We start from the raw sequence: 27912 nt of genomic DNA, 5'->3' as shown, positions 1-27912 counted from the left end.
TTTGTCGTGTGCTACAGTGAAGCAGGCTCTGGCATATATCGGCAAATTTGCTGCTCGGTTTGAGCCCTGTATCACTGTTCTGTTCGTATGCGTGTGGACCCGAGGGAAGGAGGAGAAGAATGGAAGGTAGGAAATAAAGTAGCTGTTTGAGATGAAAAAAATAGAGGAATTGTAATAGTGTTATGGGATGCTGTAATAGTATTATAGAGAATGAATTTTTAGAGTTTTTGTTAGAGTTGATCTGAAACTTTTGAGATACTGTACAAGGGGAGACGATCTGAAACGGCAGTTAAACTACCGGTAAACGTACGCGCGCTGTACACACAGAGTTTGGTGTCTTGAGCTGCCGGTTATATTAATAAGAAGCTGTTTGTGCTTAGGGGCGCCATGAGGATGTGATTGACTGAGCGACCACATTAGCAGGGCGCCCAAAGGAGTGAAAAATTCTCGCATTTCGCTCCTTCCAGATTGACCCTTCTTCGGGACGGTCGGATGCGTCGCCATAGTAAACTACCATTGGAAGCTCGATAGTGTGGCTCAAGTGTCAGCTGTGAAGTCTAGCGCGTGAGGTCGGACCAGATGCGTAGCGAGAACCTACGTACATGAAGCGAACATGTGGTGATTCGGCTCTAGTTCTCCGTTGCATAGTGGACATATCGGATTGTGAGATCATCCCTGGTAGCAAGCCGATCCGACGTCCGGATCCTGTTTTGGACTACGAGACATGCGAAGAATTTGCACACAGAGTTTGGTGTCGGGTCGCCATGAGCATGTGAGCGGTGTAGGAACCGAACAAAAGGAATTGATGCACAAAGAACAATCGGAGCTAGGTGGTGAAAGGCATGCTCATTCATATGGAGTGGGCGCAGCCGTGCCGTGCGCCCCATGGGAGGCTTGTTTTGGTTCAGTTGGCACCCATCGCGTGAGATGAGATGAGGTGCATGTGGATGCTGTGCCTGCTCATCCAAATAAACAACGGCCAAACCTAATGTGACCTGAGTAAGCATAGCGCTAGGCTTCAACCACGTGCATGCAGAGATAGCCTCCTATCGATCGATCGATAGGGCACCATTTCTTTGGATATACAGACGACATGTCGGTGCATGCTCATTGCATATGAGCTTTAATTTGTGCATGCAGTTCTGCTAGGCCTAGCTGATTGGTTTCTTCTCTGAAACTGATCGAGCTTGAATATGACTCGAAGCTGCATGCTTCGGTATCTTATCTTATATTTACTAATTGGAGACTTCTTTTAGTGTCTTCATATTAATCCTAAGAAAATCCTAGAAATTCCAATAAAAAAACAAAACATACAACTGTCGAATTAATTGATTGAATAATTGTAACCATAGATCAACAACCAGACGAAACAACATAGAAAATTAAAAAAAATCATAGAGTCCAGCCTCAAAACTACTTCTTACCTTGCCTTTCCTTCCCTTTTTGTTTTAGATATCATTTGTCCAACAAGATTACGTTAGCAAACTCCAACTTAGTTACGTTAGCAATCAACACACTTTTACAAATCAATTATAATCAAACATTACAAAATTAAAACAACCGAACGCAAACATATTACGGATTATCACACAAAAATAATACCAAAGAATTTATAATGTATTTCCAAAAAAATAATATGAGATACGATGACGACATTAAAAATAATAATAATTTTAAAAAAATCAAGAAACAAATAAAAATAAATTTGCATAACACATAAAACAAAATTATAAATTAGATCTATTCACAAATAATAAACATGATTCCAATATTATGAACAAAAATTATATTTATATTTTACATTCTAATATTTAAATATAAATAGTTGATGTATCTTAGCATACAACCATTATTGATACGCTAGTTTTTTTTAATGCTTTTGAATTTCTCTTAGCATGTGGTTCGTGCACGGCTTGGCTATTAAAATTTTAGCAAAATTTTGCAAATTTGGGTCTTTTCACCTGTGAATAAAAAAATATCCCTGTCTATAATAGTGTGTAGTCGCTGCTGAGCTGAGTCAGAAAGTGAGCAGCTGCGTCATCTTTGTCGAAGTCAGTTGGAGGCTTCTGTCAAAGCTACCTGATGCTGACGTGCATATATATCTGCACCAGAATTAGCTGTGTCATGTATTCGTGTCATTTGGCACGTAGTATTAGTGGTACACTAGTGGAGTAGTTGTACACAAGATGGGAGGCAAGAGGCACTGTTATGAGAAATTTTACGAGACTCGGTCTTATAGAAATAATTTTTTTTATATGACATGTGTCTCTCTTTTCTCTCGGATGTACGTATCAGTTATTAAATTAGAGAAAAACGGTATAGATCAAGATATTATATAAATCTTTTGATAAATGATCTTATATAATTTTCTTCGAGAGGCATCACCAAATAGCAATAATCAGCTTCCCAGCAGAGCAGAGGCACTGCCAAATGCGGGTATGCATGGCAATACATGGCGCTCGACTCGATCTCTAAGGTCAGAAACAGAAACCGATCGAGTTGCTCTCGCTATCTATGTAGTACTCCAGTAGTAGTAGCTGGACTGCAAATTGAAGAAGGCCTCTGCTCTTTGCGATGTCTTCTCTGCCGAGTCTTCGATGGAGACCTGTGAGACGTCAACCAGCGGCGTCGTGATTAAGCAAGCGAGTTGCCCCTCTTGGCTAACGACTCCTCAAAACAAAAACAAAAACAAAAACAAAAAATACATGGAGAGAAGACGTCCCTAGCTTCATATTAAGAGAGGGAAATGCCGATGGACGGTCTCTTAACTAGATAAGAGGCTCTACCAACCGGTTAACACGTATAGTACGTCGCCCAGCCGGGAAGATGTGTAACCGGTGAATGCGATCGATCACCACGTTCATTGCAGCACGAATCGATCGAGTTGATCAAAGCGACTACCAGTAGTAGCACAAGAGAATAAGGGAGTCGATCATCGAGCCGGATCGGACATGTCGGCCGGACTGGGGGCCCGTGCTGATCGCGGTGCTGTTCTTCGTGCTGCTCACGCCGGGGCTGCGCGCTGTGCCAGATCCCCGGGAGCAACGGGCGGTTCGCGGAGTTCCACGGCATTCGCACCAGCGGCGCCGCCATCTTCGCCCACACCCTCCACTTCTTCGGCTTCTGCGCCATCTTCGTGGTCGTCGTCGGCGTCCACATCTACGCCCGCTAGGTATCGGAGCCACCTGGCTAGCTCGAGCGTGCCGACTAGTCTGCGCCTGTGCTTGCTTTCACGCCTGTTGATAAATCGAGTGCATGCATTCATGAACGAGTGGTATCATTCAGACGTTTATTGATTGATCAAACAACCACGCGCGCCACTGAACTACCAAATTAAACGAGGGTCCTCTTGAACATGTCCCGCGAGAAAAGTGTGTGCACATCTACATATTGTAATAGGGTTTTAAAAAATAGAGAAAAGTGTACGGTATCCATATCACTCACGTACGGACGCGCACGGAAATATAACTCCATATCCACTCATACATGCATGCCTAATCTATTTATATTTCTCTCACATAATATTTATCTATCCATTAATTTTCTCCCCTATCACTGTTTAAAAAACCCGCTTCATTATCGGTTTTAGAGTCGACAGTAAACAACGAGTAGTAATTGTCCCTGAAAATCACTGTCGGCCCGGGGACCAGCATTGAAGAGGTTATCATTGCCGGCTGAACACTTCAGTCGGCAGTGATAATCGACTATCACTGTAAATTGAAGACTTCAGCCGGTAGTGATAGTCGGGCTCTAAATTGATGTTTTTGGGGCCGGAAAAATTGAAAAAAAAAATTACACCCGAGGAACTTCACGCCTGCGCAAGTCACAAGTCACACGATTTTTTCGCACGAAATAAGCACACGTGTGGTTCGTGGCACTCAAACCTGAAACCTCTCAGCTCACGTAATATGTCCTTACCATCTCACCATAAAAGTACTAATGATACCATTAACATATACAATCCTTTTAATATCTTATGTCTAAAACTTTAAATGATTATTTGGATATCTAAATGATATCAAATGAAAAAGTTTTCAACTACAAAGTTGTAGATCTCGTCGAGGCCTACAATTTTGATATAAAGTTTGTTCCCATCCGATTTTGTATGAAAAAATTACGGTTTTTTTAAAATAAACTATTATCCACTGTCATTAACGACTTTAGTCACAAACCTACAGTAATACCATCATTGCTGGCTTGTAGCTAGAGTTACCAGTGAAATATTGACTATCACTGCTGACCGGCAGTGATAGACAAGTTTTCACTGCCGGCTCGTGGCTAGAGCCGATAGTGATAATCAAGTTTCACTACCGATTCTTTTTTAATTGTTTTTTAGCATCAATTCTTGATACAAACCGGCAGTGATACCTCATCACTACGGGCTCGTAAGAAACCGATAGTGATGGACCGATATATAAATCTATTTTTTATAGTAATGTATTTTATATTTTTTCACATCTCTTATATTAAACCTTAATATAAATGAACGATCCAATAGAACAATGTTTATACATCCGCATATGAAAATTTCAATTCGTGGCACTCGCAATCCATTGGACCATTGGTGATGGGAGAGGAAGGGACCGGCATGTCGCGGAGCGGATACACGATGGATGGACGGGGCGGATGAGATGGCAACGTCTCAACTTCTCCGCGCAGAAAGCGTGTGCATGATTGGTGGTATAGGTATGTAAAGTGCATACCAGATTATTACAGTATATACTGCTACGCACTCCACTAGCAAAGCAATTTGATTTCATTTCATTTTGATTTGGTGGGAGTCGTCGTCGGTCGGTCGGGCTCAAGTGCTCTCGATCTGCTTTTATACGCGCGACTGGCCAACTCTTTCTTCTCCATCGACCGAGCCTTCCCCTCCCACCCGAGCTAGCGAGCGAGAGAGCCCAAGAACAAGATCGAGAGAGAGAGAGAAGAGCCCAAGAAAGGATCGAACCGGACCGATGAGCGACTGGGGCCCCGTAGTGGTGGCGGTGGTGCTGTTCGTGCTGCTCTCGCCGGGGCTGCTGCTGCAGCTGCCGGGGAAGTGCGGCCGCCTGGTGGAGTTCGGCAACATGCAGACCAGCGCCGCCTCCATCTTCGTCCACTCCATCATCTTCTTCGCCCTCGCCGCCGTCTTCCTCATCGCCATCGGGGTGCACATCACCACCGACCCATGAGTACCCCCTTCACCACCAGCTACGGATACAATCCATGCAAACCCTGCTCTGCTGCCCGCCTTCGGTTCCTCATCCACGTCGATCACTCGCAGTGAGGACGAGAGCGTGTGCCTGCCTCTCTGCGCACAACAATTAAGTGTTTATTTACACATGTGCTCGTGCTAGTACTAGCAGTGACAGTAGTGTTCATTGTTAATGATCTGATAACCGTATATGCTACTAGTTGATGTATCATGTATGGAGCAGCTAGCACCCAATCGAAGTACCGAGTCGATTCCGATCCCCAAAAAAGGCATCGAGTCGATATTGTTGGTTTCGATATCGGCTAACAAACCGAGATGACTGTGGGCCTTGCACCCGCCATGACTCACGTACGCTAACAAACGCGCGAGGCGAAAACCATCGATTGGTTTCGATCGTAAGGTTAGCCTATGTTGGAGCCAAACAAGGAGCACACTCATGCTACTGCAAATACTAGCACACTTGATCTAATTCAGAAACCCACACACACGGGAGAGAGCAGTTGCAGTGACGTAGGACCTTATGTTTTCTGTATTCAGACTCACCTCAAAGGCTCAAACTACGGAGTAAACATGATTTTTATAGCCCTACTTACATGTGTATTTTTATAAACATGATTTTTGTAAACATGATTTTCAAACTACGGAGTAAACATGATTTTTATAACCCTACTCGATATTTATGAGAACTTTCAGTTTCAGAAACTTCCATTTGCATCCCAACATTCCAAATCTCCCTTCTGTATCTAGCATAACCACCGAAATTCATGTTCCGCGCGATGGGCTGCCGGGTGCCACACGGCCCAGGCGGCGGGCGCCCGGCCTGCAGGGGCTGGGGCCATGGGGGCTGCAGGCAGAGGCCATAGAGGGGGAGGCCCAGGCGGGGCTGGGTGAGGCCCAAGCGAACCAGGCCACAAGAACGGTGGAATGGGTCGGCTTGGGGCTGGCGTGAGGTGGCTTCGAAATGGCATGCTTGGTTCTCCAGCTAAATTATTCTCAAAGTTTTTCTGAAAAACTTTTGAACCAAACTTTTTGTGCGGCAAACTTTTCCTCTAAATTTTTGCTTAAAATATTTTCTCAAAACTTTTACTGTAAAATTTTTTCTTAAAACTTTTTGCTCCAGAACTTTTTCTTGAAACTTTTTCCTCCAAACTTTTAAGCCAAACTTCTAAAAAAGGAAAAACGTGGGAAAAGTTTCCAAAAAAGAAAGGAGGGGGTTGTCGGAAGGCGGAGGCTTGCCCCCCGCTACCTGCTCCTAAAGCAAACCGAGCCGAACGCTGCTTCCTCCTAGACCATCAAATGCCAACCGGACCGACCATCTCATCCAAGACGCACCCACACATCTCACCAAAGTTGTGCGCAGCATTTTCCTATCAGAAAGGTTCGTGAGTGCTGCTCACACGAGCGTAATTAGTATATGTTTAACAGAACTCTCAAAGTAACTTTTCGGCTAAAATCAGAAAGAACTCTACCAAACAACAGCTTTCAACTTCCTAAGTGAAATTCATGAGTGATTCTCTAAAATAAACTAAAAACTAATAAGCTGAAAAAAATAGTTTTTCCTGATTCATTTTCTGCACAAAATCACTTACTTCATATAATTTATTCTAGAGAATCAAACAGCCGTAAAAAATTTAAATCAGAGAGACCTCTGTCAACAGAGAAGGCTCCCAAAAGCACCCTCCATGTTGCTATTGCTTATAACTTGTGTTAATCAAGGGTCGCATCGCATTGCGTTGCATTCATCGCATTGCAGTACACATAAAGGTAAGGTAGAGATTCACAAGTGGCACACATCATGTGATGCACAACAGCCTGCCAGACGGCACACATCATGTGATGCACAACAGCCTGCCAGACGATCTATCTAGTCGGATCTCCAGCACCTTCATGACTTGAGACACCTCCGTTTGCTGCTGCGAGGAGAAGAGGCCATATTTTCCTCCACGTATTGCGCGAATTTGACCCTCGGCCCCTGAGTTCAAGCAACCAGTTAGCATCCATGCATCAACTCTCGTGTGTCCGCCCGGTCAGGTCAAGCGAAAATAAAAGGAAATTCAGTTTCACGGTAGAGCAACTACTCACAGGGATTCTGCAATGGGAGTTGAGATCCAGGAACATCTGCTGACAACGATCTCTTGCCAGCACCTCCACCTGAGAGGCCTGTCTGCAAGCTGCTTGTGTCAACTCCCGCTGTAATTTCAAACCAAGAGAATGATTTAAGGATTTTGTAAAGTTTGACCTTGTGATGAATATACACACACAAAGCTGTAACACTGGTGATTATGATGCTTTAGGCAGCCATCATCTCAAAACAGAATTTGCATCCACTGAAAGAGCCAGTCAATAATGGCAAGCTCACTCTCATCAAAGTAACAGATATGAGTCAGTAAGTTTTTACTTTCTGGGTTTAATCATACATGATACATGACTAGGACAAACCACAAATAGACATCATTTAAAGACTGCAGGTAGGCCATAGGTTTTACAATGCTTGTGTTGATAACGATAAATTTAATGACGCCTTGTTGCATCAGCAACAGTGAGGTAGATATCGACTTTTAGAATGTCAATACATCAACAGAAAGTTTAGCTCCAGTAACATATGACAAGTTATGATCACAGTAAATTTCTGATAATACTGGAGTAATCTTGGATATGAAATTACTAATAATACTGGAGTAATCTTGGATATGAAATTACTGCATACACTTTCTTACTGACTAAAATGTGCAACCGAGTTCCTTTGATAGGTTTCAACAGGCATCATAATAAAATATTACCCATATTAGCAAGACTCCAGACACAGAAGACAAATTTACCTAGTTTGTGCACTTATCTTGAAAAATGTTCCCAAAATGTTAGCACATTCTAATATGATGTACTCTAGGAGGGGAAATCCCGATCCTGACCTTGAATATTCAGATTAGATGATATCACACAGTTGAAGTAAAACTGGTCATACTACTGTCAGGTAGTAAAGCACAAACATCACATTTCTATGAGCAGAACCTCATCATAAGGAAAAGAAACAAAAAGGTAAAATGACAGTAATCATGCTTACTTGGCCAGTAGGCTTCTCCACCAGACTCCTAAGATCTGCCAACTCCTTCAGTAAGTTACCAATTATGTCGTCTGCTTCTTGCATCTGCTTCCTAGAGAACTCAAAAGCTCGGTCAGCGCGTAGACGGAATGTACAGCAGTCCAAGCACATGCAAATACCCTTGCACCCCCTTGTATGCCTCTTAAGTATTCCTTTTCTTGGAGAAAGTTTCTTGGGAGAAAGACCTATTTTTTCCATAGAAAGGGCTACTCTTGGCCGCAATATGCCTGCTTTGCTGGATCCTGATTCAGTGAGCGGAACACAACCAGACATTTCCTCCACCGATAAGGATCTGTCAATATCGTAAGGATCAGAAGGTCTGCAGATCATTCGAAGCGGATCAGTATCAAGAGAAGCCACAGCATCTTGATGCTCTAGTGCACAATGTCGATGCAACAATGGTTTCACTGTCTTGGTAGGATTACCAAAACCAACATCAGGGCATCCCAACTCTGAGCTCTGGCTCTGCGATACTAAAGTGAACTCAGCACTGTCTTGCTGTTGTGCAATTAGCAACTCTTTTGTAACACAGGGTTGAAGCTGCTCTTTGGCAAGAAGTTCACCTTTGTATGATGTTAATGAGTTTTCCTCAACTCCATATGAAGTTAGTGGTTGTTCTTGTGTATCCTTTTGCAATTCAGCTGTGCTGTCTTTCAGAGGAGAGACTTCTGAAACAGCAGGCTGAAGCTTTCTGCTATCCAGAACATAGCTCCCATCTGATTTTAGTGCTTCATCTTGTACTCTTCTTTTGACTAAATCTCTGTTGCACTCTGCAGAATCTTCTGTGACATCATTCCCATCTGATGCTAATTCACCATTGCAAGACGTTAGCGGATCTTGTCTTGAAGTTAAAAATTCCTGTTGCGTTTGCACTTCAGCTGCACTGCATTCTGGAGAAAATGCTTTTAGAACAGCAGGCTGAAGCAGTCTGCTATCAGGAACATGATTCTCATCTGCTTTTGGCGGCTTTTCTTCTTCCATTCTTTCAATTTGAGCTCTGTTGCATTCCATAGAAGAGTTTTCTGAGGCAGCAAGATGCTGCTGCCCACTGGCTGAGAAGTCATTCTCATCTGATATTAGTTGCCTTTCCTCTGCGACTCTTCGAATTTTGACCCTGTCACCTTCCTGAGATGAGATATCTGAGACAGCAGGGCAATAGAACATGATGAGAAAATCGAACCCTAAAAAGATGTCACTAAATCGTAATCAGTTGAACCCATCAGTCATCTTACCATTCTCCATGAGAAATGGCAGCATTCTTTTGTAGCTGAACGAGCTCGGATGATGAACAAATCTAGATCTCGCGCACTGGGTAAGCCACTGAAACACACGAGCACACAAATTGTCCATTAATTGCATACAGGAAACCGGAGCAACCTGAACATGGCATATGGACTACTAATACGAGACGATGTAACATCAAACTCACAGGCTTGCTCCTTGCAAGGTCATGACGAACAGTATCGGTCTCTCCTCTGACATTGTTGCAGCCATCCTTCACCTCGCGGTCTCCTCCAGTCTTCACCATCACCGGCTCCACAGAATCCATGGCATCAGATTCGCGGTGACTCCCACCCAAAGATTCGTCAACCAACCCAAAGTGAGATATGTTGAGCTCTTCCTTTAAGTGTGTTGCCGTGGTTTCCGAAGGGACGCCCTCGCAGTTTGAGCCATCTGAACCACCCAAAACCATAAGCGCGCGCGAGACGGCATAAGAACAAGAAATGCGAGTCGGACAAGACGAAGAGGATGAATTTGTGTGTGTGGGTGGGGGGGGGGGGCGAGGGGTCGACATTACCGTTCATGACCATCTCGTTGAGGAAAGGCAGCAGCCGCCGGTACCCGAAGGAGCTCGGGTCGCGCACGAGTTTGGGCCGCGGGAGTACCTGATCCACCGGGAAACCGAGTCGGAGATCAGATGGGAAATCACAGAGGCAATGCAAGGCGGTAGCAGCGAGATCAAGAAGACCCACCGGCTTCCGCTCCAGGTCCGCCGACACGGCCTCCGGCGGCGTGCTCTCGACAGATCCAGGCTTCGCGTCGGCGGCACATTCCGGGGAGGAGTCGAGGGAGGCGGAGGCGGGCGGGACGACGCGGCGGAGGCGGAGGTCCTTGACAGAGACGCCGCCGACGCCGACGCCACTCTGGCGGGGGAGCTCCGCGCGGCGGCGGGAGATGGCGCCGCCGAGGGGCGCAGCGGCGTGGGTTCTGTGGCCCGGCATGGTGGCTGCGTCTGCGCGCGCTTGGCTCGGGGTGCGCGCGTGCGTCTGAGTGGGCATGTGAGAGGGAGAGGGAGGGAGGGAGAGAGAGAGGGGCGAAGGAGAAGAAGAGGCCGCGGGTTTTGGCGGCAAAAACTGGGATCTTTTGGCGCCAATATAGCGGGGGCGGGAGAAGGAAGGGCCGACCAGGGGTGAAAAGGTAGGGCCGAATCCCAGCTCAATCCACATATGCACATGGACTGGGTCAAGATGCGGCCCACCAATTAAGGCTCCGACGCTGGGGCCCGTGGAATTTTGAGGTGTTTTTTTGTATTTTTTTAATATGTCGTCCGTTCCAAAGAGATCTGTTTATTTTTTAAATTTTATTTATTTATTTATTTATTCAAACATGCATCTAGTTTTTCAATTTTTTGATTTTTGAAATCTAAAAATAAAAAACTAATATATAGGCCGATGGGTATAACATGTGCTTTGGAATCGATAAGTCTATTGCGCATCTGGTCGCGACCCTTGCGCGTAGTGGGCCATGCTCGCTCCTGGGCAATCCAGGCAGGGCGTTTTTTGCCGACCTACCTAATATTGTCGTGTTTGGTTATACTAGTTCATTTAAGTTCTTAAAATGATTAAAACTTTTTTTATTTGTTTCGTTCTCAATTTTGTTTTATATTGTTGTGTTTCTTACGATGAGATCTACAAATTAAGATATGCATTGTATAGATATTTTATAGGTACTGGTAACTTATAAATAACGGTACTAACAACTTATGGATAAACTGTCATAACATAAATTGCTAAAAAAAACATCATAAGTTGATACACAATCTCTGCATAAGTTATCGCATAGTCTCTACATAAGTTGTTATACGGTATCACTAACAACTTGATGCTTCATTTAACAATACAATATAAGTTGTTAGACATACAACATAAGTTACTATATATGGTCTGTTTGGTAGAGCTCTTTTTAAATCAAATTCTCTGTGGAGAGTGATTCTCTATGTTAAATGATTCTGTAGCTAAAAGTGATTCTCTAGAATAAATTATATGGAGGAAGTGATTCTGTATGTGAAGTGAATCAGGAGAAGCTGATTTTTTCAGCTCCTCAGTTTCTAGTTCATTTCAGAGAATTATTCTCATTGATTCCACTCAGAAAACTAAAATTTGAAAGCTATTGTTTAGTTGAGCTACCCTGATTCTAGCCAAACAAGCCCATAGTCTCGCTAATAACTTGGTCTTTTGCATATGTTGTTACTCATCTTCGACAAAAGTTACTACTAGCAACCACAAAAGCTGTTAATAAAAACTTACTATCATGTTAACAACAACTTATTCAATATTTTTTTATTAAAATATTTGAAATAGCAACTTTTGTAAGTGCATAGTAGTAACTTATGTGAAGGTTTCAATAGAAGGTTTTACATGTAAGTTGTTAGCACACTTAAAAGCCTCCAAAACATATATAATATGATCTCAATTTGTTAAGTTCGACAAGTGAAGCAACCGTACAATCAAAATGTCAAACGAATGTTTGGTTTAAAATATATAATCGTTTGAAGATATCAAAAGAAACAAGTACAAAGCTTCTTTGATGCTACTTGCCTTTTATGTGCTCATTTTACATCATCCTAATCATATTCCTTTTATTTTATTTTATTTTTCTGCTTCTCCTTTTTTTTCTTTATTTCTCTCATCTTCAATAGCTTATCTTCGAAGGGATTCGTGAAGTAAATGAGAGAGAATCCCATCCTAAAATAAATGATCTTCGAGATCTGTTCGTGATGAAAATTATAAAGAAAAATCGTTAAAACATTGAATGAAAAAAAAATCCTATAAGATGAACTACGAAAGGACTCGCCTAGATGGTCTTAGACCATCTTCAACCATATTCCCTTCATTTCGTTCCCTTCCCAATTCCCTTCCCCGTTCCCATTCCCTTTATTTTCTCTCATCTCCAATAGCTTCCCTTCGAGGGGAATCGCGAAGGGAAAGGAGAAAGAATCTCTTACTGAAATGAATGACTCTGGGAATTCCTTCGTGACGGGAGGTGTGAAGGGAAACCGTTGGAATGCTAAAGGGAATGAAAATCCCTTCACGACGAAATTTTTGTCCCTGAAGGGAAACGGTTGGATGTGGTCTTATACTATATCTAAACGCGGGCGGGTCTGCCGCTTCTCAAGCTATCCACATCGGCTGTTAGGTGTGAACCATCGGATTGGATTCACAATCAGATCAGAATTGTATGTTCTGTTGAGCTTGTCTCGCATCGTTCCACAAGCTTCGTGAGCCTTCGATGTTCTTCCCGGCTTGCCTGCCTCTGCTAAGGGTCAGGTGTGATGCCTGTTCGAATTTGTGCGGCCCAGTCCAAATCTCCGTCTCATCCCAACTTCCGAGCACAGCGTAGCCCAGCTCGCTCCTCCCCTCGCTCTCGCTGACAGCTAGACCCCACCTGTCAACTTCAACCTCGCGCCAGCGCCCGCGCCGCTCCTGCAACCACCGCGCCACCTCGCCCGATTTTGTCGGCACGTCCCTCCCCACGCACCCACATCCATGCAACAACAGCACACCCCCTCGCCTATAAAGTCGCCCTGCAACGCGCTGCCGCCCCATCTGCCCCAATTCGTCGAAACCTGAACACCAGTGTCGTCACCACCGAGCTCGTCGAGCCCAATTCGCCGCACCTAAGCTCCCCCTCTCTGCGTCTGAGCCGTCGCCAACTTCGCCGAAGCCCGTGGAACCCGTTTCACCACTCGTCGACGTCTCCCCACCGTCGAAGCTACTATTTCATCGACTGCCGGTAAGAACCGCCACCTCCTCGTCGTCGACAGCATTACCCGAAGCCTCCCGTGGTCAATTAACCCCCTCTCCGGCACCACGTGCTCCCCAGGATCCTTTCCCGGTCGTCGAATTCGTCTCTCCGTCATCATAGACGTGAACCCGTCAAGCTCCGACCTTCGCCGTCGTGCTTCTCCGTCGCCGACCACCGCAGAGGACCCGCCGACCATAGAGAACCCCCTAGTGAGACTCCCCATGCGCTTCTCTTCGATTTTCACCGCTCGCCGTAGGTTCTAGTGGTTGGGTATGTATGATTTTAGGAACATTTATATGCAAGAATCATCTAAATCAGCATTAAGGTGAAAAAGAATGGGCTTTCAAAAGATGAATTAGGTTAAAAAGGAAAGACTAGTTCACTGGAGTTATCTTCCTCTGGAAAAAGAGTTTACTATGCAATTATTGCATTAGGCTTAACAACGTCATTATGCATGGTTCAAGAAGTATAAGGCTGACTACACTAAGAAGAACGATGTGGTGTTGACTTGATATGTTATGCAAGCATCGACTTGGATTAAAGCAGATGTACGCTAAGGTCCAGTATCGACCATCTATGATCAAATAGTCGAGGTTACACTTCTAGGTTAAGAATAACTACCAGTAAGTCTGCATAGCGGTGGGCTCAGGTTTCATCGAAGACAACGATTGAGCACGTGGCCACTGTGGCATTTCAACAAAACGCGGGATACATGGTGTAAAACTCAGCAAGGCTAACTCAAAGGCAGATCGGTTTTAGAAGTAGTCATTCGAGGTAGCGGTAAAACAACAATGACTGCTGGTAGATTTGGTGGTGATCACGAATAGACGCAACAACAAAGATGCTCACATTTCAGGAAATTAACTATGAAATTTGAGAAACTGTTTAAACAGAAATGTTCATATATTTCGGGAACACAAGCTTGCTCTGGTTCTAGCATGTGTTCCTCTCTATATGTTCAATTTTCTCGTGGATCTACAGTAAACAACCAGGCCTATTTGATCATCCCACTTGGGTTAGATGGCCATCCGATCGTTACCTCGCCAAGTGACCCTCTTGAAAGATTGAGCGGGGGTCCTCAGGGTCGTCGTCCCACGGCCCTCGTTGCCCCTCTTGTGGCTTCTATCATGCCCGAAGGTAAGACTGCATTAAGATCCTTTTAAATATTCAAGAATGTGTGTTATGCAGCTTTACCAAACATAGTGAAATAGCTAAGCATCTTCAGAGGGCATCCCTAATAATACAAGATAAATCCTCCATGACAAAGTGCCGGGCGGTTGAGGCACTAGACAATAACATGTGGGATATCATGGGTCTATGTAAAGTGTCGTTTGGTGGGAAGACAATTCTTTTTTTTTTTTTTGACATTTTAGTCAATGCTCCCTATAGTACGAAAGGGGACAAGATCGCAGATCATTGATGTGACTCTAGAATTTTTTTAAGAATATTAGTTTATTGGAAAATTGTAAAAATAATAGTTAAATTCGTAAAATTGTAAAAATATGTACCTGGTGGTACACGGAATACCGACAAAGGATCTGTCAATATTTTGTATGTCGACAACCTACATGATATTGGGCTCGGGGGCCTATCGACACGCAAAATGCTGACATGTTGTAGGTCTAGCTAAAGGGGTGTGCCACGTAGGATGTTCATGCAGTGTATCGGCCTATCGGCATTCTACGTGCCGACAGGTGACGCGTCATGACCTGTCGGCACGCGGAATGCCGACATGTGCTACGTTAGTCCTGTCGGCATTTCGCGTGCTGACATGCCTTTATATAATCCACGATCATTGATTCCTCTCTCATGCGTGACCGTAAACATCACGAGCGGCGTGGGGCAACGTGCGGTCGGGTGGTGGCAGGCAGAGGCGTCCAGCAGGCAACGGCGGTCAGCGAGAGCAGCGGCGACCGTCGCGCGGCTTCAAGCGACGAGCAATAGGGAGCAATGGTGGTCGGTAAGATTTTTTTTTTGAAATAGTTAGAATTAGTTAGAAATTTAGGAGTATTTAGAAAGTAGATTTAGTTAGAAAAATTAAGAATACTTAAAAAATTAGAAAAATTTAGGAGTAGTTAGAATAGAGTAGAGAAAATTAGTATACGATAGTCAGAATAGAGCAGGAAAAAAATTAGAATAGAGTAGAAAAAATAGAAAAATTAGGATAGAAAATTTAGAATAGAGTAGATCTAGTTCGAAAATTTGCAATAGCTAGAAAAATTAGTATAGGTAGGTAGAAAATTTAGTATAGTTTGAAATTTTAGGTTAGAATAGTTTGGGGTAGTTCGATAATGCAGAGTATTTAGAAAAGTTTGAATATTTAGATAATTTAATGTTAGAAATACTTAGAAAAAATAGTAGGAAAATAGTTATAGAAATATCGAGTAGAGTAGATAATTTAGGAAAATAAGGATATGAAATTTAGAGTAGAGTAGGTATGATTCAAAAAATAGCTATATATAGAAAATATAGTATAGTTAGTTAGGAAATGTAGAGTAGTTGGAAAAGTTCAAATATTTAGGTAATGTAGAGTTTAAATATGTTACTTTAACATGATTTGAAAATTTGATATTATTAGATTTACATATTTTTGTTGTCGATGTAGGAGTATATTTGAATTGTTGTGGATTTTCGTAGTATTGTATTTAGAATGAAAGGAGGAAAATATGATTTATTTATAATTTATAATAGAAAAAATTAGAAACGTATAGAATAGATAATTTAGCATTGAGCATACATAGTTTATAATTTTTCAATCTTTAGTAGTTTGAAGTTGAATTGTTATGAATGATGGCAGCAATACATTTAGAATGATATAATGTCAACAGAAAAAGTATGTTAGTGATGATATTTGATGGTTATGTAGAATATAAGTGATGATGTTGAATAGAATTTATGGTCATAATTGTTGTATGTTGGTCACAATTATTTAACATGATGGAGTATAGTATGGTTGTTGAATCAGGAGTGTCGATCGTAGTTGGGTTCAGGGTTTTTTTATGGCCCTAGATATGTCATGTATTATGACAGTGGGGTGAATCTGAGTAATTTCTAGTATGTGGACATAAAATTGCATAGTCTTGGGGAGATTCGGCGGTCCTAAATGTTAGGTTGGTTGTATAATCTGTTGCAACTTAGTCCAGCACATCAGCGATTGACAGTGAAGACTCTGATTCCTAGAGGTTGAGAAATCGGCTAGCAGTGGGAGCTCTTGGAGGTTACATGTTCAAAGCGATGGTAGCAATTTGTGTCACTAGGGTTGTGACGGGTTTTTCCCCATTGTATCCTTGTAGAAGCAAGCGATGTTGGGTCCACAGAAGCTGGACCTAGCACCGTAGAAGTTGGTGAAAATGTTGCCCATAAGGAGGCGCATAAGGAGGTGCATAAGGAGGTGCAGTAGAGTGTGGTTCTAGAGGTACCCCTGTAGACTAGTGCACAGGTTAAAATACAGACTGCAAGAGAAGAACGTAACAACAGGGAAGAAAATTATGTCACGATGCATGCTGATCATGGAGAGTTGGATGAGGCATTAGTGGACCAGATGGAGACAGATAACAACAAGTTCCACATATTTGTTGACTCAGATGTAGGATTCCTGGAAGAATGGTCGAATTTTGCTTTGGAGAAGTTGACGATAAACGATGGACATGAGTTGACATAGGAGTATAATTCCATCATGGTGACCAAAGGCTAGATATTTCATGATAAGGTCCATCTGCAGCATGCAGTGAGGAGATGGTGTGTCTCAGAGGCAAGTGAGTTCAAGGTGGTAATATCTAACCCTCATGCATATGACGTTGAATGTTTAGCTGAAGTTTGCACTTAGCGAGTTCATGAATTATTGCCAAGGTGTGGCACAGTATGGTTAGCGTCTATTGTTGACCCACATATTTGTAACTTGATCCGACCTCTGCACGTGCATAGGAACATGAGCTCTGATTTTATTGCAAATGTGATGTACTCGGATATAGTGAAGAAGACTAGTATGTCTCCTTTTGGAGTTATGCATGCTATCAACACCTAATTTTGGTACAAGATTTCATATGACATGACATGGAGAGCGAAGCAGAAGGTGTTAGAAAAGAGGTTTGATACTTATAAGGACTCATACCACAACTTACCTTCATTGCTAGAGTTTATTCAGGGCAGGAACCTGGACACCTGTATTGCTATTCGTGATTTTGTCAATTAGGATGGAGATCGAGTCCTTCAATTGCCATTCTGGTCATTCGATTGTATGATCGAGGCATTCCGACATTGCTGACCAGTAATATACGTGGACGGGACATTCCTCACAGATAAATACAAGGGTCAAATACTCATAGCTATTGGGGTAGATGTTGAGAACTAGGTTGCATCTTTGGCTTTTGCATTCGTCGAACGCGAATATATGGATAGTTGGTTGTGGTTCTTGCAGTGGGTTAAAAGATATGTTGTTGGTAACATGCCTAACGTGTGCGTACTCCACGATCGTCATGCAGGCTTGTTGAACGCTATCAACACATTGCAGAGTGGTGCAGACAAGGTATTGTCGTAGCCAGATTTGCATAGTCATTGGTGCATGTTGCATCTCAGAGAAAACTTCTACAAACAATTCAGGAGCAAGAGACTGATGGATCTTTTTAAGAAGCTATGCAAACAGAACCAAATGAGGAAGTTTGATGCATTAAGGGAAGAACTGGATAAACTAACTGGAAAGTATGTGGATGAATTTTTGAAGAAGCCAGTTATACTAAGGGACGAGGAGCCCGAGGGCCTAGAGCCTTTACCACTTGAGCCGTAGAGTGTGACCAGGAGAAGGAAGGGTGGAAGGAGAGCTAAGTGTTTCTATGAATCAGATACGAACCACTGGAGAAATGTGCACTCATTATGGATACTGATGGTTCATGTTATGGAATTATGGAAACTAACCTTGTCGATGTTTATTATTGGGTAATGAAGGGGAATAGGTCACTACCGTTAGTGGCAATTGTGGAGGGAGTCACTTGTGTAACGTGGTGGTATTTCCGAAAGAGTTACAGTAATGTCGCACTATATATGGCCAACCTGAAAAGGGTGTATACAGCGAAGATAACGTCTTACATGGAAGAGAAGAGCGGAAAGGGCTAGTCACACATGGTTCATATTGTCGGTAACCGTCAGCACGTCTTCAAGGTGATGTTCTATGATAAGGGCAGAATGGGTATCAGAAGGTAGGAAATTACAATGAAATGCAAGTTATGGCAAGAGGACAACAAGTGCAAGTGCACTTGAAACAAGCCATCACTATTGTTGCTCTCCTGTGTTAGCTTGCTGCGTGAAGGGCGGCATAGAGTCGGAGTACCAGAAACAATATGGACGACGCTGGGGGAGCATGTCCCTGCAAGGAGTGCCTGGTAAGCGGAGGTCCGCATGTGAGGGCGTAGTGCGAGCGATATCTAGTAGACACTCTGGCGTCAGGCGAGATGGTTAGGCATGTCCCTATACGCCAGCCGAAGAAGAAGAAAAATACTTCGATCGAGACTATTATTTGAAGTATGGTGTGACTATTTTCATGTTGTATTATTAATTGGATGGTGCTCTATATTTGTAATATTCGTCTTTCTATGTGTTGAAGCATTGTAATATTAGCACATTGTTGTATTATATAATATTCAGACAACGTGAGTATGTATTGTAATATTTGGGGTATGTTGTATTATGTACTATTTAGAGTTATTGGACAACCTGAGTATGTGATGTTATGTATTATTATTTGTGTTTTATTTCTCTCATGTTCAATTTTTATTTTGCATATTATGCATTGCATTACTATGTGCTTGTCGAATTCCTTATGTTATGCAATATAATATTTTTTTGCTTGTAAGTATGGAGCTCATCGACCCTATGATCGATGCGACGCATCGGACATAGTTGGACGGCACAAACATGTACCCGTGGTTGCGCTTATGTACTCCAGACATCTTTCTGGAGGCATGATCAGTGTTGGATCCCAAGGTAATAACTCTGTGCAGTATATGTTTGATGTTGTAAATCACTTGATATTTTACTCACAATCTTTATTTTTCATAGGTTGAGGGCATCGGGTCTCCTTCATTTGGTCCGTCTACTCAATCCGACTAGGGGTTGGGCCCCCTGGTTTCCTCTTAACAGGGCACTGCTGACAACATTGGTCGACTGTTGGAGGTCGAAGACGCACACTTTTTACCTGCCCGTAGGTGAGATGACTGTCACACTATAGGACATCTCTATGCTACTTGGATTGCTTGTGATGGGGACCGCTCTGTTTGGGCCAGACGTGCATGCCGAGTGGAAGGACAAGCTCCTTGCTAGGTTCCACGAAAGCATCCCCAAGGGTCAGCAGCCTGATCAGATGGCCTTCGACACGGCTCACGGTCTATCAAAGGTCTAGGTCCAGCAGCACTCTATTAGGTTAGTCTTTAGGCGTACCGTACATGCCAATATTTGTTATCATCATTTGTTTATAGTTATGGTTCATTCGCACAACGACGATAAACTCCATGTCCCATGTAATGTTTGTTAGCATATGTAACCTTCGTGTCGAGTACTATGATAATTATGCTTCACAATTATTATTGTTCAAAAATTTAAATTTTATATCCTCCCAATGCTACTTCAATTAAAAAATTACTCACACAATTTTACATCAACTAAATAAATAAATATCGACAAAATTATATCGAATCAATATTAGCAAAAATGAACCAATCCGTGATGTCGTTTGAACAACTCTTTTAACTTCTTTTATGGGCTCCACATTGAGTTCTGATAGTGCCTAATTATATACATGATATTATCCTAACTATTAATAAAAATATTTCAATTAATATATTATATTCTCTTAATTATTAATAAAAATTAATTAAAAAAGATAGCTATCGGGCTGTCGGCAAATGGAGTGCCGACAGACATGTCGGCATTTTGTTTGCTGACAATCCTGTTGGCTAGTCGCTACCGTGACACCCTTGTCGGTGTCTACCCGGACATGCGGAATACCGATAGGTCCCTTATTGGTATTCCGCATACGGACAGATACATATTCTTACAATTTTTTGAATTTGACTATTATTTTTGTAATTTTCTAATAAAATAATATTATTTTAAAAAATTTGTGACTCTACATACGCCTACCTTCGATAGAGCATACAACATTTGAGGTTTTGTAAGATCATATGCTGAAAAATTGGCAAACACGATATTGACACAATTGTGAAATAATTGGCAAAAGATGCAAAGTGATTTATTATTTCAAGTGATAATATGTATATGATGATAGTATGTTGCTTGATATGCTTATGATAGTATAGTTATAGAAGATATGCATGTGATGATGATACTTGTGGTAGCAAGATTGTATTTGTGTTTTTTATATGTGCAACATGCTAATATAAATGATGTTGTGCGGATTGATATGAGTTAAGTTTAAAGAACTTATTCTCAGAGTTATTGGTTTTGTTCATATACAAGTCTCGTCCTAAGAGCGGACATAATTGGTGATAGACCATGACCATATTGAGTGAGAAACTGAGGTAAAGATGATAAAAAGATCACGAGAGATTTTTAATCTAAGGAGCAATATACATGAATCACTCTATGAGACATATAAATTTCTATACTGCTTTTGGATATTTACATAAAAATAGCACAACCGCATAAAGCACGAGCAAAACGGTTATTTCCCCTTGTGAGAGTGTAGCTGAATTGTAGCCACACCCATCGCTGGAGCATGGTACTATAACCGTATTGTGGCCCTGTAGCCATGCGGTGGCTCCTTTCGGCTTTGCCACATACACATTTTTACTTGGGCTATATCGCTTTTCTCGACGCGCGGGTCGAGGTATTCCCCAGCAAATGTCCTGTGGCAAATTTCATTCTGTAAGTATGGAAAATTGTTTTGAAGGTAGCTGTATGCCCCAGTGAGTCGCCTTTGCTCCGGTGGGCTTGATCCTAGCGGGCCACAAGGCCCATGCCGCTCGCTGCACTTAGCATTGCCATGGCCGCTAGAATGATCAGCTACACCGTCCTGCGCCAAAGAACAGAGGGGACGGCGGCGATGGCCGGCCGCCGCATCCAGCAGGCCAGCCCCTACACCTGTGGCTGCAGCACCATGGACCGCTGCCACGACTAATCTGTTCAGGGCTCATTTCTTTTCCGTTTAGAACTGGGGTAGGTCCAGTTCCTACCCAAATATCAAATCCAATTCTTCAAATTTTTTATATGATTGATAGATTGATGATTAAGGCAGGCAAATGCAAGCTTGATAGAATTAGCTGCTGGCCTGGCCTTTCAGGTTACCGGGGAGACGACTTTTAGCAAGTGGAGTGCAGAAATATGGTGTGGAGAAGAGTAGCAGATGAGATCAGAGAGACAAGAGGGCAAGCTGCTGCTACCCTGCATGGACAAAACTGGCATCTTTCTATCTGGAAAGGTACGTGTTGGACACTCATCTATCCAGCCATGGTAGTTGACATCATTACCAATCTTTTCAAGTCAGAAAAACTAGCTGCGAATTCACCGCCCACTCATCAGTCATCTTCACACCACAGATAGTGCCCATCCCCATCAGCAACCAGTGGCGTGCAGAACGTTGCAAACAGAAATCACAAACCAACACCACAGCTCCTATCCACACCTTCATCAGCGCCCGTAATCACAAGACATGCCTAGGTGACACTGACATGAAAAATCTCCATCTACATACATCGATCAATCGATGGGCTTCTATGGTAGTTGCAAACACCAGAACAGAGAAGCATACCTCATGAACATAGGAAGAAACATAGGCAAAGCTGGAAATAAGTTTAGCTTGCTTATTTCTTCGGTTCGTACTATTTACATTGGACCAGATAGGACTCGAGAAAAAGAACGTAGTTTCGATCCTGACAGATGCAGCCAGACAAACCAGAGACTCAATTATATACACCAGGGCCACGGTTTTTGGTCAGCTCTCAGCAGCCACACCCCGGATGCTGCCATTTTTCGATCCTGACAGATGCAGTCACTACAGCTACTACTGCTATATTACTACTTGCTAAGCATTTCTGATATAGCGTTGTTGCAGGTTTTCCGGATGTCTATCCTGAATACACAACTTGATACCTTGCAAGACACACTTTTCTAATTGTGCCTACCCAAAACTATTGTCGGTTTTGGTTCAGGTGCTAAACAGGAGTATTATTGCGTTTGGAAGGGTGGCTATCACAATTATTCGGCCGATGATGACTCAGCTCTTCTTTTCCGCATCCGAGCTCCCCAGGATAGGTTCTCTTCAGAATCTTTTGTCATGCTCCTCCTCTTCAGCTCCGCAACTTGGTTTTCCCAAGATCTTCTCCAGCCAGATTTATCTTCCTGCTCCTGTAGTTCACACAGACAGCAAGTTAGCCAGAAAACTGGAAACAAAGCTTGACAGAGTTGAAGCTTGGATAACAGAACAAGAAAAAACGGCTGACAATTGTCATAAACATTGTCAACTTAAAGATTTCCACACCATTAATTATTCTTCCGAAAGAGGTGATATAAGCTATCGGAATAAGAATATAAGCTTACTCCTCTAATTTTTAGCCTTACACGTAAGACACCATGGTTCAAATTATTGGCCGATAATTTTATGCATGACATACATGAAAGTGACTTCTTCCAATTTTTCTAAATGTTGCAAGTCATTCATTATCCATGCCCTAGTGTACATTTTTTGCAATAGGGCAAATTCCTAGCCATTCACTATTCATATGTTCATTGTATAAGGGTGAATTGATGTTCCTTTATTATATTCATGTTTATCAAAGAATGGTAAATTTTCATTTGCTCCTTGGTATATTTACTTTTCTTTAGGGCCCTTGGTATATTTACTTTTTCAGCAGTGAATTTCATAGTTCTTTCAAGCATGAAGAAAAGTTGAAGGCAGCCTCAAACATGCAATATTGATAGCGAGTCGTAAACCATCAGAGCAGTTCTAAAGAAAGAACAGCTCCAATCAAGTCTTAGTTCAACAGTCGTTCAATACTTGTCATTTGATCAATGAGCCATCTAAAGTTGGGCTGAATCCACAAATAACTGTCATGCCAAGACATGCAAGTTATATGTTTGCAAGTGTTTAAAATTGCTCAGACTAAAGAGCTATATGAAGCTAAAGCCTACCCAATATTTCGCGCTGTAGGTCGGTGCGAAAGTCATGCTTCAACAAACTCATTAATTGGCATTAATCAGGGCCACTTGGATTCGTACAATTAGCTTTTGAAGATGCAGATACCTGAACTCCTATGAAGGATTAATACGGATCACGGGAGTTGCTTTCCAAATGATATAGTTAAAAGCACCAAAATGATCCAGATCCTGTACCCAGAAGAACCGATAAGTCATCGAAGGTACAGAACAAACGTCTGAACTTTGCGAACACCGTCCGGTAAAATCCCAACGAATTCCAGGTCAAGAAACCTTTGCCGACCGTTCGTTCTCCATAAAGTCCACTAAATTCGTTGTGCGGAGAAATTAGGCAGACTAAGATAGATTTATCAGTAGATTGCAGTGCCTACACCAGTAGCTTCCTTTCTAGTTCAGAATCTAAGGGGCTGTTTGGTTAGGGGAAGTTAAATTTTGGTTATGCTCCGAAAATTTGGCCTTCGGTTTGGTTTGAGATCAAAATTTGGTCATGCTCTGAAAAAATTTAGCTAGCTAAAATTTTTAATAACGTTTCTGAGTAAATCTCGGGTAGCCAAATCGTCCGCTAAAATTTTTGGCCGACCAAATTCTAGCTTGGCTTCAAACCAAACACAATTTTAGCGGCCAAAATTTAGCAATACCCTAATTTAGCCTCGACCAAATTTTAGCTTGGCCTTTTGAGATCAAAAACCAAACAGCCCCTAAAACTAAAAGTGGCTCAGAAAAACTAAAAATGGCTCAGAAACCAACTTTAACCCAAGAACCCACAAATGAAGCGTGATCTAGCTAAAGATTGCAGCTTTAGCAATTGGAATAGCATGCAATGCAACAATTGGCGGAAGGGTATTACAAATACTACGAATAGACCCGAGCTGGAGACGGGAGCAAGGGAGGAGACAGGCTAGAGCAGACCAGTGACCCACCTGGTGGTGGTAGGCGCGGCCGGACCGGGACGCGGAGAAGGCGAGGCGGCAGATGCCGCGTGCGAGGGCGCGGTCGTATCTGGCGCGGCGGCTCGGGTCGGAGAGCGTCTCGTAGGCCTCCTGCACCTCGATGAAGCGGCGCGTGTTCTCCGCCGCGGCGCCCGGCGGGGACACGTCCGGGTGGTACTTGAGCGCCATCCGCCGGTACGCGGCGCGGACCTCATCGGGGCTCCCCTCAGACGAGATCCCCAGCAGGTCGTAGAACGTCCGCGGCGTCTGCTGCTCCTGCTCCTCCGTGCGCACGCCGCCGCCATCCTCCCGTCGGACGCCCCGCGCGCGCAGGCGCAGGCGCGGTGGCGCCGGAAGAGGGTGGGGGGAGGGACACAGGCGCCGGAACGCGACGCGGACGGCGCCCGTGGGGTGGGCGGCGGGGACGGCGGCGGCGGAGGAAGTGAGGGAGGTGGCGAGGTGGGGCATGTGGTGCGTTTGCTTTGCCTCCTTCCTCGCTTTGCCTGATCTTGCTTGGTTACTCGGTTTTTTTTTTTGGGTGTGTGCGCGCCTTGCTATCCGCAGCTATTAGTAGTGTTTGGTTAGTGGGACGGGTGGGATGAAGTGGATACATCTTGTTTTTAGTTGTTTGATTGGAGTTTAAAAGATGAGATGGTTCTGAATAAGAGAATATTTTTTAAAGATTTGAGACAGATCTGTTAAAAAAAAAGACTGAACACAGTCATCCTACTTGGGACGGGTCACTGACGGTGGACCCAAAATCTAAAATAGACTCGTTTCATCTCACCTACCAAACAACATCTGATTCTGGATCATCACATTCCATCTCTAAATACATAAATAGAATCATCACATCCCATCTCGCTCTCTAACCAAACACTATCTAACAATTTAACACCAAAAAATATCATTTTTTAAAAAACAACACTAAGAAAAGAATGGACGGCATTCCACTGCTTAGCAGACGTTATACATTACAACTAGCTCCCGTGCGAAAATACTAGATTTTTTTAATCAAATCCTGTTGAATTGCATTGTTTTTGTAAAATTCTGCCAAATACACCCTGCTTAATTTCCAAACGACTATATATTGTTGACATCAGTCTCCCAGCGCAAGGGGTGTCTCATTTATTTTCCAATGTTCCTATTGCTTTTTTTTGCCAATTTATTTTTGTTGGAGTTCCCTGTTAACTATTTCCTCTAGACATTTTTATCGAATGGTAAGTCATCATTAACCAAGCACTCCTCTTTTAATAATAAAACGTGATGTTTTTCTACACCTGTCTAGTCTCTCTCTCAACCTGTTGTCTCCTACGCCACCTACTCTCCTCGCTAAAACCCCCTCCGCCACTGCCCTCGTTCCTCACTGCTTCCCTAGCTTACTGCTTCCACAATCTCCTTTTGCCCCGCTCTTAACCTTATCGACGCGCATCCCCTATCCCTAACCCTGCCCACCCCTCGCCTACACCAAATGGCTCGTGATGCCACAGTTGCCGCTCTGTCACCCTTCGCTAGATAGCCTCCCTCTCGGTGTCACGAATACCTGAGCTAGGGCTCTATGTCTGAACCCTAGCCTCCCGATTTTTTACATCTTCTTCGTCGTCCGCCACATCATTAATACCTCGGCGTTATAGAAAGTTCTCCATTTCCCTTTGGTTGTTTCTTTGCAATAATTCGTTGATGTCGTCAACGGCGTGCATGTGTTTGTTATCCGGTCTGATGGAGTCCTACACCGCTACTCGCACGAAACATCACAAAACTGACGTGCACATTTCCAAGCTCTCAGTACTATATGTGCATACTTTAATCGTATTCTTTGCTCTATTTTATATATAACATGTGATAAGGGTCATGATTGTTTCTTGGAGTATCCAGTTTGTTTCGTCACACAACATGCATATAGCCGACTCATGCGGTACGCGATCTTACCATTGGGCATTCGATTTGTTGTTTAATTGTGCAGCAAGCTTGCCAATATTTTTCTCCAAAATAGCAATAATGTTGGCCTTTCAAAAGAGAAAAAATTATAAGATATGTCTGGTGAACATGAAAGCGAATAAATAAAGAATGAAATTATCAACATGAATGATAGGGATACTGCTTCTAGATAGTTTGTTGTATAGGTCCTTGATTACACTAGTTTCTAGATGAAAGACATGCAAGCTCAATCAAACACTATCCTTATTTTAGCAAAGCAATCATAATAAAGAAAATTACAAAAAATAAATTTTAGAATTAAATTGCTCAAAGTAAATGGAAGGGATAGAGAGACTCGATTTTTTTGGGTATCGAGGAGTTGTGCTCCCTCTAGTCCTCGTTAGAACACCCACGTAAGGGTACAACTTCCTCTTGATCCATGCAAAGGAACAAACGCTTTCTAGTGGAAGTCCTTCTATAGGTGGACTCCAAACTAAGAGTAACAAACTAAGAACATCATTCGACATAATCTAAGCCAAAGAGATGATTCGATGCATACTATCTAACTACTCTTATAGCACTAATGATATCTTTAATCTTGCAATTAAAAGGCTTAAAAATAACTCAAGTTCTTCTTATTCCTCTTGACACTCCAAGCATGTAACTAAGCTCAACTATCAGCCAAGAGAATCAAAATGAACCAAGTAGTGGAGTATTTATAGCCTAAGAGAGAAAAAACTAGCCATTATCCAACCACCTAGAAAAGTTGTATTGGCAGGAAGTTTCAATGAGATCAACTTCTCATCATTGGAATATCCGATGAGTTTAAGTCCATTTCCTCATAAATTTAGTCGTTAACTTTAATTCTACTCACTGGAAGTTCTAACGAGAATTTTAAATTCCCCACCAGAATATGAGGTGAGCAGAATACCAAAACTTCCATAGCTACTTCACAAACTGTCACATCCCACCAGTGACAATCTTTCGGTGCACTCATCGGAATTTTCTATGGGTAGACTAACTTGAACTTCACAAAAACTGACCCTTAATGGAAACATACTCCGATGCAAGCTTTCAGTTCTCATCGGATCTTCTATTGAGTAGAGGGCATGAATCTTCACTAAAAATGACTCTATTCTAAACCTTCTCCAGTGGAACCATCCTCATATAGGCTTCTGGTGAGCATAACCTCTCTATTATCCATCCAATGATAAGCTTCTGGTGAGTACCAACTTTCTGCATCCTTTAGAAAATCATTCAGTGAAAACTTTTAATGTAGACACCTTAGCTTCCAGTGAACAGAAATACACTGGATCTTCTCCAATTCAACCAATCTTTATCAAAGCTTCGACTTTTTTTTTTTACATTTTGGGCTTCCTCTAAGCTATCTAGTAACTACACCAAAACAGGTCAATAGTGTCGGTTCTAAAACCTCATCAGTGCCGGTTTTAGAACTGGCACTCTATAAGGGGCACTGATAGTCTCCAACTATCAGTGTTGGTTTAACAACCAGCATTGTTAGGCTTTCCATAAAATAAAAAAGAAAAAAATGCCAGCAAATGAGCCGGCTCGATGCATCAAGT

The 27912-nt window shown here is 42.7% G+C and overlaps 3 protein-coding genes across 3 annotated transcripts; 1 reads left to right on the top strand and 2 right to left on the bottom strand.

The window, feature by feature from the left end:
- Positions 1-4745: 4745 nt before the first annotated feature.
- Positions 4746-5436, top strand: LOC133894792 (uncharacterized). Its single transcript, XM_062334963.1, has one exon. It carries the CDS (start codon positions 4959-4961, stop codon positions 5172-5174), a length of 216 nt encoding a protein of 71 aa, XP_062190947.1. The 5' UTR covers positions 4746-4958; the 3' UTR covers positions 5175-5436.
- A 1361-nt stretch (positions 5437-6797) lies between these two features.
- LOC133894784 (uncharacterized) lies at positions 6798-10676 on the bottom strand. The gene is made up of 7 exons (XM_062334951.1): positions 10271-10676; positions 10096-10183; positions 9727-9971; positions 9530-9617; positions 8259-9436; positions 7280-7387; positions 6798-7169 (listed from the first exon to the last, which is right to left on the bottom strand). The coding sequence occupies exons 1-7, from the start codon at positions 10574-10576 to the stop codon at positions 7083-7085; spliced, it is 2100 nt and encodes a 699-aa protein (XP_062190935.1). The 5' UTR covers positions 10577-10676; the 3' UTR covers positions 6798-7082.
- Positions 10677-22108: 11432 nt separating this feature from the next.
- Positions 22109-24970, bottom strand: LOC133894774 (chaperone protein dnaJ 20, chloroplastic-like). The gene is made up of 2 exons (XM_062334939.1): positions 24404-24970; positions 22109-22676 (listed from the first exon to the last, which is right to left on the bottom strand). The coding sequence occupies exons 1-2, from the start codon at positions 24878-24880 to the stop codon at positions 22527-22529; spliced, it is 627 nt and encodes a 208-aa protein (XP_062190923.1). The 5' UTR covers positions 24881-24970; the 3' UTR covers positions 22109-22526.
- Positions 24971-27912: the final 2942 nt, after the last annotated feature.

This window comes from Phragmites australis, chromosome 2, assembly GCF_958298935.1.
Source record: "Phragmites australis chromosome 2, lpPhrAust1.1, whole genome shotgun sequence".
NCBI lineage: Eukaryota > Viridiplantae > Streptophyta > Magnoliopsida > Poales > Poaceae > Phragmites > Phragmites australis.
The sequence above is the reverse complement of the archived record's forward strand: the minus strand, read 5'-3'. Positions and strand labels throughout refer to the sequence as shown.

Excerpts from the sequence above, each read along its gene's own strand:
- LOC133894784 (XM_062334951.1), bottom strand. The coding sequence starts at position 10,576 with ATGCCCACTCAGACGCACGCGCGCACCCCGAGCCAAGCGCGCGCAGAC. Across the intron at positions 9,618-9,726 it reads ACCTTGCAAGGAGCAAGCCT|TGGCTTACCCAGTGCGCGAG; the intron begins GTGAGTTTGATG and ends CGTGTGTTTCAG. Across the intron at positions 7,170-7,279 it reads ACTCCCATTGCAGAATCCCT|GGGCCGAGGGTCAAATTCGC; the intron begins GTGAGTAGTTGC and ends GCTTGAACTCAG.
- LOC133894774 (XM_062334939.1), bottom strand. The coding sequence starts at position 24,880 with ATGCCCCACCTCGCCACCTCCCTCACTTCCTCCGCCGCCGCCGTCCCC. Across the intron at positions 22,677-24,403 it reads GCCGCGCCTACCACCACCAG|GAGCAGGAAGATAAATCTGG; the intron begins GTGGGTCACTGG and ends TGTGAACTACAG.
- LOC133894792 (XM_062334963.1), top strand. The coding sequence starts at position 4,959 with ATGAGCGACTGGGGCCCCGTAGTGGTGGCGGTGGTGCTGTTCGTGCTG.